Raw genomic sequence first — 12,001 nt, forward strand, 5'->3', positions numbered from 1 at the left:
TCACTATTTTTTGTCATCTGTGATTTGCCCCTATGTATTCTTTGGTCATAACAACTTCCTGGCACTCCAGTATGTTTGAGTAAAGTAAAATCTTTCCATCGCTCACTGAAATAGCAATGCATTTCTTATATGTTATTCCTCTACACACAATTCTACCGTAGTAATTGAATATATCTGTGAGATGGAACAAGAAAGAGGAAAAAAAGTATGCCTTTCTAAAATTTGAGGAGTTGACTTCACTGAGACAGGGCAGTACACTTTATAATCCATTAATGAAGTGCTGTGCATATAGCATGAAAAATAATATTATGAATTACTTGTATTCATAGGTGATGAAGTCAAATCTACACAAAGACTTATAGAAAAGCTAAGTGAAGCTGTATCTGAGGAATGTTCTAGGCTCACTCAGGTAAGACTTAGCAAAAAGCCTTTTTTTAAATTGGACTTCTGAAGAACTGAAAATGAAGAGTTATGTATATGGTGAGTTGTCTTGCTTTTTCACACCATCCTTAGCCATCTGTCTTTGGACCGGTCCAGTTTCTCTTTGCATTGATCTAAGTAGAGACTACTAAAACCTGATCTTCCAAAATATGTTTCCAGTTGTTTTTTTTCTTTTATTATTTTATTATCCTTGTCCAGCCAATTCTGCTGCCTTAAAGCTAGTCTGCTAGTGCTAAAGTATTTTTTCCTTCGTGTATGTCTCTAGCCAATAATCAAGTCACTCATTAAATTTATTTGTGGATTAATTAAGCTACTTTCATCATTTATTATAAACCATGGTCTTCTGCTCTTTCATACTTCATACAGGGCTTTTTTTATTTTCTGTTTATTATTCTGGATCATTTCCAGTTTTTCAGTGTCTTTTTGGAAATGTGGATACTGGAACTGTTTTACTTGAGAAACAGCATAGGAGAGATTAAGCTGGACTCTGTGATGGCACACACACAGTATCAGCTGAACTCTGGGTTTTGGCATTAGTTGTTTCAGAGCTGCAATGAACCATGCCTAACTGTATGATTCCATGTTGAGCTTGAGGAGAAATTATTTTATTCTTGTAAATCATGTCTAGAGTCCATTGAGTCTAAAATGTTTAAAGAATGCCACTATGTTCCTTGGGCAGGCCAAGTTTCTTTGCAAATATCATACATTTTCAGATAGCATATGCACAAATCTTCTGTTAGTATGCTCACTGTAAATACAGCAGCTATTCTGCTGGCTGCCTAGCAGTAGCAAACATGAGGCATTCTGTTTATTATTTACTTGCATTTTCTGCTGCCATCCCCTTTTATTCTTTTCATTGAAAACTTAAAACAAGATAAATAGTAATCTCTAAAAAGATCTAAATTTCCACTGTACAAAATACCTCCCCAAGAAAAATTGCAGTTAATCAGAATGAGACATTTACAATACTTTCAGCGTTAATAAAGGAAGCCTTATTCTGCAAAATTTTAGCATTTAGCAATGCCAAATTAAATATCTGTGCAAAAATATATGTATTTCTGTTTTAGCTGAAAGTTTTCTCCATATCTCTTTCTTTTGTCAGGAATTTTAAGGGTTCTCTAGGTTCTTTATGACTTAACAGAACATGTACATCATTATTTCCACAGAAGATAGTATCACAGAATACTATTTTCTTGCCATCATTTTTCTGTTTTCTCTATAATTTGTCACTGATACATTAATAAATATTTTTTCTTGACTTTTTCTTTATTTTATTTGCCATACAGCTTCTGTGTCATTACAAGAATGAGCAGTCTTCAGCTATTGTAGAAGCTGATGATAGGGAACAGGATATGTTCCATATCCCTGCTGCTGAGAAGGAAAAATTGAATATAGAATTGGCAACGCACAGAGGTGAAGCTCAAGGTAATGGCCTTGTACTATCATACTGGTTGTATATACATATATATGCGTAAAACCAGATATATGTTATTGATTTCAGGCATTTCAAATTGACAATTATTATGTTGCTAATTGTTCAGGTACTAATGTTCCTAATTAGCCATTTTAGAGAACTCGGAGTATTCTCAACTATTTTTATTTTTGTTATGAGCATATTCTTATGCTGTTTTTATTACAGTGGAAACTGGTAAAAAAAAAAAAGTGATTATTTCTTTCTCCATGTAAAAAAACCTAGCAGCTCTGCCAAAAAATCCATACACATCAGTATTATATAAAAATAGATTCTAAAATGTGTAAGGGCCCTGTCTCTCTTGTTTCAGTAAAATATATATTTATGGGATATTCAATTAAATATATTTGAAAATATTTTGAATTTGAAAATATATTGGAAATATATTTTATTTTCAATAAAATAAATTATGATATAATGTTTATAAATGTAATTTTTACACAAATAACCAGGGACTTTTTTTAATTTAGCTTTGCAAGAACATATGGATGCTCTCCTGCACAAAATAAAGGAAGAATACAGCAGGCTGAGTGCACTTCGAACATGCTTGGTGAAGGATGGTAAACAGGTAAGCTTTTTATAGCACCTCCTGTAAAATACAAGTGTTTGTGAATTTTCTATTGTATGGATTCCTTATGGATCAGGGAGGGAATTTATTTAAAACTCTATTTATGTATCCTAGTTGAGTGTCATAGGAAGTTGATGATTAAGTAAAAGAGGGAAGGGTTAGCTAAAGCAGGTTGCTCAGGATTATATCCAGTCAGATTTTGACTATCTCAAAGGACTGAGACTCCACAACATCTGTGGGCAACCTCTTCTAGTGTTTGACCATATTTTTCTTATGTTTACATGGAATTTCCTGTATTTCAGTTTGTACACGTGGCCTCTTTTCTTGTCTCTGGGCACCACTGAGAAGAGTATGGTTCTGTCTTCCTTACTTCCTCCCACCTATTGATAAGATCACCCCAAGCCTTCTCTTCTCCTGGTTGAACGATGTCAGCTCTCTGTCTTTTTGTATTTGATTGAGAGATATTCCAATCCCTTAATCATCTTCATGGCCTTTTACTGGGCTCACTCCAGTAAGTCCATGTCTTGTACTGAGGTGCGTAGAATTGGACAAAGTACTCCAGATGCATTCTAATCAGTGCTGAATAGAGGGAAAGGATCCTCTTCCTCAACCTGCTGACAATGTTCTTTCTAATGCAGCCCAGGATTCTGATGGCTACCTTTGCTGCCAGGGCACTTGTCCTCTAAGACCTCAGATCCTTTTCTGCAAAGCTGCTTTCCAGCTGGTTGGCCCCCTGCATATACTGGTGTATAGAGTTATTCCTTTAAAGGTGCAAGATTCAGCATTTCCCTCATGAGGTTCCTGTCTGCAAATTTCTCCAGACTGTCAAGGTGTCTCTGGATGTTACAACAGTCTGGTGTACCAGCCACTCTGCCCAGTATTCCATCATTGCAGACTTGCTGAGGGTCATCATCTAGGTCATTAATGAAGATGTTAAAAACTGTTGGTCCCAGTTTGGCCCCATGGGCTGCACCACCAGTGACTGGCCTCTAGCAGGACTTCATGCTGCCGATGATATTTGACAACATGACGACCTTTGATCTGGTAGCTCAGCCAGTTTTTTTCAGTGAATCTCACCATACTTGTACTTCATTAGTTTGTCTTTAAGGGTGTTACAAGAGACAGTGTCAAAAATCAAGTTAAATAATACCCACTGCTTTCCCCTTCCCCGCTGAGCCAGTTGTCTCATTGTAGAAGGCTATTGGGTTGGTCAGACATGGTTTTCCTTTTGTAAATCCATACTGACTACTCCCAATCACCTTCTTGTCCTTTGTGTGAAATAATTTCTAGAATTCGTTCCATCACCTTTCCAGGGATTGAGGTGAGGCCTGTGGTTCCCTGGATCCTTATTGCCCTTCTTGAAGACAGGAATGACATATGCTTTCTTCCAGTCCTCAGAAACCTCTCCCGGTCACCGTGACCATTCGAAGATGATTGAGATTGGCCTTGCAATGACATTGGCCAGCTTTCTCAGCACCTGTGGGTGCATCCCATCAGGTCCCACAGACTTGTGTATGTCCAGTTTGCTTATGTAATCCCCAAACAGACCCTATTCTACCAAGGGTATATATTGCTTGCTCCAGACTATTCCAGTGGTCTCAGTGAGGGGGATTCCTGAAGGCACATCTTATCAGTAGAGACTGAGTCAAAGAAGGCCTTAGGTACCTCAGCCTTCTCCATGACCTTTGTCATCAGGACCCTTGCCCTATTTAGCAGTGGGCCATTCCCTGGTCTTTCATTTGCAACTGATATACCTGAAGAAGCACTTCTTATGGCCCTTCATGTCCTTTGCCAGACCGAGCTCCAGGTAGGCTTTGGCTTTCCTAACCCTGTCTCTATACGCACATGCAGTGTCACTGTGTTCCTCCTGGGTGACTTGACTATCCTTCCAGCTTTTTTAAGCTTCCTTATATGACTGAGTTTTGTCAGGAGCTCCTTTTTCATCCATATAGGCCTACTGCTGTCTTTACTTGATTTCCTGCTTATGAGGTTAGACCATTTCTGAGCTTGGAGGAGGTAATCCTTTAAAACCAACCAACTCTCTTGGATCCCTCTTCTTTCCAGAACCATTTTCCAAGAGATTTCTAAGCAGATCCTTGAAGAGGCCAAAGTCTGTTCTTCTGAAGTCTGTTGTGATCCTGTTTTTTTACCTTGTTCCCTTCTAAAAATCCTGAACTCCATCATTTCATGGTCACTACAGCCAAGGCTGTCCCCAGTCTTTCCATACCTGATGAGTTCTTCTCTCCTCTAAGAATGATGTCCAGCAAAGCATCTCCTCTCCTTGGCTCTTCCATTACCTATCTCAGGAAGTTACTATCAGTGCATCCCAGAGGTCTCCTGGATTGCTTATGCCCTGCTATGTATTGCTCTTCCAGCAGATACTGAGGTGACCTAAATCCCTCATGGAGGGCTAGGACCTGCAAATGTGAGTTTGCAGCTGTCTGTAGAAGGCCTCATTTACTTCTTCCTGATTGGGTAGTCTATAGCAGGCACCCACATCAATAACCCTCGTGCTGGTCTACCCTCTAATCCTTGACCCATAAGCTCCCTGCTGGCTCATCATCAGTATCTAGGCAGAGCTCCATGCATTCCCACTGCTTTCTCACAGAAAGAGCAGCTTGCCATCCTGTCATTCCTAAAGAGCCCATATCCATCCATTGCAGCACTCCAGTTACGTGAGCTATCCCACGACATCTGTGGTATCAAAGAGACTGTAGCTCTGCGACTGCACACACCTCTGTAGTTCTCCTCGTTCATTTCTGGTGCTGTAGGCATTAGTGTGCAGAGAAGCAGCCAGTCATGCTGATTCCCCAGAAAAGGCATGAGAGTTTAACCTGCAATACTGTCTTGCGGATACCTCCTTATTTATGTGCATATGCTTGAGGTAGGTTGGTCAGCCTACTGGCAGATACGCTTTTGCCCTACTTGGCTGGATTGATCCTGTCTCTTCACAGCAGAGCACAGCAAAGTCCTGCCTCAAAGAGAGTCCCATGATCATAAAACTCAACTTCTTGTTGTCAACACCAGCTATTCAACCAGTCAGAGGATCTGTCCATTTCTCCTCAAGCCCTCCTCTGGCAGAATCAAAGTCATACCACCTGTGCCCTTGAATCTCACTCCCAAACCCACATAGTCACACTTGATATGCTTCAGGTCTCCTCTGGCAGTATTGTTGTCCATGTGGAAGAGCAGTAGGGGATAAGAGTCCAAGGGCTGGACAGGCTTTGGCAGCCTCTTCTACATTCCAGCTCCTAGCAATCGGAAAATCTCCTTAGACAGCAGAGGAGGGCCTCCATCCCCTGCAGTAGTCTCTCCTTACCTCTACAGTTGTCCCAGTGCTGCTTGTGTGGTGCAGGCTCAGAAAGTTTGGATGCTTCATTGGACAGAGCTCCCAGACCCTCATCTGCAACTGTGGCACCGACTCTGTTCCATAGATGCAGATTTGCAGGGTGGAGCGGGAGGCTTCCTCCTGGTGCCAGAAGTCATGAGCTTCCAGCCTTCATCATCATGGCAATCTTCATCTCCCAACCTGATAACCACAGGCTCTGCCTCCCCCTCCTTTGATACAGGTAGGGGTTCAGGCTCTTGAAGCTGCACGGAGAGATCCAGACAATCTCTTTTGTCATCTCTGATGCTGCACAGTATGCTGACCTCCACTTGTAGTTCCCTTATTGTTGACAACAGATCCTGCCCCAGCTTCAGTGAGGGGCCTGGCCATCCCCATAACCCCCAACTTGCAGAGCAGCATCGTCTCTCAGGAGTTCACTCAGGGGCAAGGCCTCTGACATTGCAGTCTAGTTGCTGCAATGGCTGCTGGACACTGTGACCTGTAGCGTGCCACCACCCTTGCTGAGCGCATGTGTGCTATTCCCAGCAGAGTTCTGACTCTCTGCTGGTACTGCCTCTTCTGCACTCTCATCATCTTCTGTAGCTTGCTGACATAAGTCATCTTTTAAATAAAAGAAGTGAACAGCAAGAAGAAAAATAATGAAGAAATATAAACCTGAGGTTGAGGCACTGTGTATTTTATTTTGTGATACATGCCTTTATTCCTCTTTCCGAATGTCACCCCAAGTTGAGAAGCTAAAAGTTAAAAATATTTTCTTCATGCTGCTTCAGAATTTTATTAGGAAGCAGAGATGGAATTTATATATAAGTGAATGCTGACTTATTAAGGGTAGCTGCAGCGTCTATTTCTCTGGTACTATGTTACTTCTGAAAAAAAAATAGATAATAGATGCTAGCTAGTAGCTGATAGGTTCAAGAATAAGTAGAGGAAAAATTGAAATGCTTGTGACCTCTACTTTGTGAATTGTGTTGTATATGGATATTGGCTTAAATGTAATACCTGGTGAGCCCTCCTGAAAGGATGTTTAACCCTTCTTATATATGTATAATTAATATTTTTATATTAGTGTAATACGAATTGTTGTCATTTGTATTTACTTGATGATTTTTTTTAGGTCAGAGACCCATGGATATTATCTTCTGAACCTAAGCCTCAGAGAAAAGAGGGCTCTAATTGTCTGGAAACAAGAAAGGAGTGTCTGCAGACTCCTTCGCAGGATCTAATGGGTAAAAAGATGTATATGTTGTTTTCAGTATTGTGTTTCTCTTTCTATCTGTGAATATACATATGAGTTTGAATTTAAATTGATTCCTGTTTTACAGCTTGAAGCACGTAAGAGATTTTTACCAATTTTACAATATGATACTGTGATTGTCTTAAATCTCTAAAGTACTTTGAAATTACATTGCTTGAAGAAGTTTTATTTTGATGATGTTCAATATTCTACAGTTAGTTTGGTTACCTAGATCCAATAACAGAAGACAAAGGATTTATTTTATTTTGCAAGAGGGAAGACTAAATTATATTTATTTGCTATGGGAAAATAATTGATAAGATAACAAAATAATATTTTAAACTACAGTAATTATTCACTTCCATCACTACTATTAACTTTGGGTGGAGGCAGATGGAAAATTGATATAATATATAACAAATAGTATTGAACTGATCTTTTCCACTTTCTCCCCCTCTTCAAATACCCTGCATGTAGATCCTAAGATTCAAGAGTACCTTTGGAGGGAGTTAGAGAACCTTAAAACACAACTTGAAGAAAAACATGCTCATGAACTGGAGCACCTCCGGTCCTATTTTCAACAGCGGCTGAAAGAAAATGAAGAGAGGTACACTACAGAGATTGTTCATTTGCAAGATAAGCTTCAGAGTGCTGAGGTATCATCTGACCATATGAGGTATTCATCAGTTCTTTAGGTTTTAAACTTTATACTGGGTATAAACAGAAGTATTTCAAATAACCATTCTTGTAAAGCTGCATGTTTTACTTCAGAATTAGAAAAATTCGTTATAAGCTTACTAACTTAGGTTGTTTTGTTGCTTCAAGAGATGTTAAGTCTCTTACCAAGAAATGGCATAAATATTATAAACTAGGTATTGCAGCATTTAGAATTATGAAATGTAAAAATGCAATATGGTATTTTTATAATGAGTGGAACAAGATACGATATTTGGAACAATGTATAAATTTCACTTTGTGTATACAAGCCTTTTGGAAGTAATTTCCAAACTTCCAGAAGCGGCAGACCACTTTTAACTCTTGAAACTCCAGACAGTACATTTCATATCCAAGGACACTTCATTATCTTGCATGGAGTAGTTGCATAAACTTGATGATTTTGTAGAATCATATTCAAATATAACGTTTGTGGCCCAGGTAGGGTCCACTTAACAGATTCTGACTTTCTCCAAGTCATGGGGTGTCCTCATCAGACTGTTCCTGGTCCTGGCCAATCTGGGTTACCAAATGTGGAAGTTTCTTGGGTGTATGCTGACGACGATGGAGTCTGTTTCTGATACCTGGTTCTTTTACCAGCAGCATTCATTGACTACTTGGATGAGTTTGAGGAGTGATGAGTGCTTTTTATTGTGCTTTCTGGTTTCTTATTTTTCCATTTTTGACCCTAACATTCCTTTCTTCTAATGCACTTACTGTACCCTAAATCCGTTCAGTTTTTCTGCATTTTTCTTGTCCCTTAATCTCCTGCTGTCAAGGAGAATAATGAGGGTTTGTTAGTCATATACCCAACTATAAAAGGAGAGTCCAAAAGACCCGGTGGCAATAGGAAATGCTATTTATAAGGAAAAAAGGTCAGTTATATGTTTCTAGAAATTGTTTAGTATTTGATATACTTAGCAGTGTACTCATTTTTAAAGTGAAAGGACTGTTAGGATAAATCCTTAGAGGATGAGGGAAATGTAGACAAAAGTGCTTTTCTTCAGCTGTCAGAACTCAAACAGCTGTTTCTCCTCTGTTGTTTGATCACAGACTCTTCTCAGCTGTTTTCTTAAAAAAAAATACAACTTTTAAACAGTTTTCTTATTCCTTAAAATACGTTTCCATTCTTGAAAGTAACAAGTAAAATAACCAGATGATTTATTCTGATATGAAATCATACTTGTATATACTTGTTTTGAGGTGAATGTTAGATTCAAATTCTGCAAATATTTATGGATCTTTAAGACTGAGGCCATAGACTTACATAGTTACTTGTCTCTAACTGCCTTGTAGAATCAGCAAACACTTGCTTGAGCTCAGCCTTTAGGAACCATATGACTTGTTAATCAATTACTTTTTAATACTGTAAAAAGTGTGTGTGTATATATGCATATATATGTGTGTGTGTGTGTGTCAGCATTTTCAAAATGTGTTTTGTGAAACTGTATACTGCTATGTGTATATTGGCCAGGACAAGTCGTAAGTCTTTATGTAAAATTTCTAAATTAATTTCTGGAAATTATTTTATATATCTTTAACTTTTTTGGATAAATGTTAATTTTTTGATTTCATTCATGACAGATATTCACCTAAAGTACTCAAAACTCATTTTATGTATGTTTAATAAGCATTTACGGTAAATGTCAATATTTGTAATCAGATGATGTAGAGAAAAATTTTCCCATTAAGAGTTTCCCTTATTTCTTGAACTTCAGGTTTTACAAATTAAAATGAATATAGAGTTTTACAGGAAAAATTCCTAGCTCACTATATAAATTGTTTTTTAATAAACCTATATGAACTTCCGTCTCATGTTTCGAGCCTGAGTACAAGATGGGACTCTTTTAATGGTGTAGTCAGTAATCTATTGAATTCTGACAGGTCTTCAGCCTTCATACTTGATTTATTACTGTCTTTTAAACTATGATGTAAATAGGAAGATAGCTCCGGCCAAACCTGGTGGTTTTTAAGGACCTTTTCATAGGGTTACATATCCTATTGCAACATTAGAAAAAAATAATGGAAGAAAATAATTGCTACCATTCATTCCCTATTGTGTTTTAGAACTGAAATGCACCATACATACAGACCTGTACCTGACTGTTTATATATAGAAATGAAATGTGAATGCTGAAAGTTGTATTACTTTTTATAGTTAAAAATGTCTTAAGATTTATAAAATTATCAGACATTCTGAACTCCATTTCAGAGTAATCTAAACAGACTCTGGGATTTGGTAAAGCCCTTGTGTAACTAAAAGTTGTAAGTCCCACAGAGAATAATCTTACCTTCTGACTTCATCTGATCTGTTCCTTGTCTTTTTTGTCAAGGTATTCCTTTATTTGTGACAGCAGATCACAAATACTAAAATGAGATTTATTTAGGTAGCTTGTTGCTGTATTTTATTCTTCTGCAGTGTGTTTCTGTGAGTTTTTTTGCAACATGTCAGAAATGGAAACGGGATTTAGAGGGGTTTTTTTGTATCTGAAGATAGAGTGCTGTTCTGCTTAGAGAAACAGTTGCTTGAATGTGTTAGTATCTAAATATAAAATGAATCATTATTGGATTTCTTAATATTTTCATCAGTATGCCTTTTCTTACTGAGTCATCTGTGTAATAAAAGAAAGCAGTGCATCTGTTGAAAAGCAGCAATTTAAAAGAATCAAAATAAATACAACCAAGCTGTTTTCATGGCTCTGTAAAGCCCTTTTAGTTTTTCTAGTGTTCTTACCATTCAGACAGGAACTGTTGTCTTCATCTTAATTATGTATAGTTACTGAGCAGTAAATATTCTGAAGTAGCTTTAAAAGACTAGTTGTTTGTGAGATCAAGTCTGCAAAACTGATGTTAAGGAATGTTATATAGATAGAGCAAGTGTCTGGAAGGCAAATGGATTATAGTCAAGTATATGAAATTAGTGGTATAGGCAAAGGTATGTTTTGAAGGAAGTGTTCAGTCACTGATCTTTGAATATATATATATATATATTCATATTTGAATAGAGAAATATATATTGAAGCATTGTTTTTTTTCTCGCTTCTGTCTTTTTAGTATATCTGCAGATTCACAAATAAAACCAGAAGAGGTCTTCAGAAAAGTAAAATACACCAAAAATCTTCATCAGCAAAGAGCAGATGTGGCTGTGGAGGTATTGTATAACTCAACTGACAATTCATCAGCAAATGTATATATGGTCAATACAATTTAGATGCTTTGGGATTTAGTGTGCTTTTCGGATACAGACTGTTGTTTGATTTTTTGAGATTTCATATTTTTCTTACAGCTTGCCGGTGAACTTGAAATGAAGAATGATCTGGACATTGTTCAGCTGCTAGAAAAACAGTACCAAGAAAGATTAGAAGAAGAAATAGCGAAGGTATTACTTTTATTTTGTTATTTTAGAATATACTTTAATAGTGCCTGTTATTTGTTGTTTCTGACAATTTGGATGGTTATAATACCATATGTTGACTTTCGTTTAATTTATTTACAGGAATGTTTCATTCTCATTCTGAACATGAAAGTCTATTTAGAAAAGTTTTTCTAAAACACTTTAGGCTTTTTTATCATGTGGTAGATGTACATTCATGCTTTTAATTTCATATCCTCATAGTCCTTCAACTAATATTCTATTCTCAACTCTCATAATGTTGGGTTTTTTTTTTTTTAATTTGGTGGGAGGAGCAACACCGTGAACATAGATATCCTGTTGCTTTAGAACTTTGAAGAAAATAGACAACTTGCATGCTAGAGAGTAGATTTCATGCTGCTTTAGGTTTAACAACTGATGTGTACAAAAGACTTTTTACTTAAGAGTTTCACACTATTTTCTGATCGTATTTTATTGTGTGTTTTAATATATTGTATAAAACGTATAACTTTTATTTAGATCCAGTGACTTTCACTGAAACGTGAGAATTAACACTGAGGTTTTATAGTAGCGTATATTAAATCATTTGTGGATATACTAATTTATGACTTCCAAAAAAGTTCTCACTTAATTGCAGAATATTTCTTTTTTAAAATGAAAAATCCTCTCTCTGGTTTCATTATATAACGACATAAATAAAAACAGGTGAATCAGTCAATTAACATAAAGTAAAAACTCTCATCGTAAGTAAAATAGATGTGTACGGGCTATCAGGCACATGGCATTGCTATCATTATACAATCCCAAATTCAGCATCAGGGAAATGTTTACAAAGAATGATTGGATACACA

At 37.1% G+C, this 12,001-nt stretch overlaps 1 protein-coding gene across 3 annotated transcripts in view; it reads left to right on the forward strand.

The window, feature by feature from the left end:
* Positions 1–12,001, forward strand: part of AKAP9 (A-kinase anchoring protein 9) — a 118,992-nt gene that overhangs the window by 48,357 nt on the left and 58,634 nt on the right. For all 3 annotated transcript variants that reach the window (XM_062569102.1, XM_062569103.1, XM_062569101.1), the window contains exons 10-16: positions 330–409; positions 1,728–1,866; positions 2,383–2,480; positions 6,944–7,055; positions 7,541–7,739; positions 10,832–10,928; positions 11,064–11,156. In XM_062569102.1, coding sequence (XP_062425086.1) covers positions 330–409; positions 1,728–1,866; positions 2,383–2,480; positions 6,944–7,055; positions 7,541–7,739; positions 10,832–10,928; positions 11,064–11,156 — 818 coding nt within the window. The remainder of the gene's footprint in view (positions 1–329; positions 410–1,727; positions 1,867–2,382; positions 2,481–6,943; positions 7,056–7,540; positions 7,740–10,831; positions 10,929–11,063; positions 11,157–12,001) is intronic.

The sequence above is a fragment of the Rhea pennata genome, chromosome 2 (assembly GCF_028389875.1).
Source record: "Rhea pennata isolate bPtePen1 chromosome 2, bPtePen1.pri, whole genome shotgun sequence".
NCBI lineage: Eukaryota > Metazoa > Chordata > Aves > Rheiformes > Rheidae > Rhea > Rhea pennata.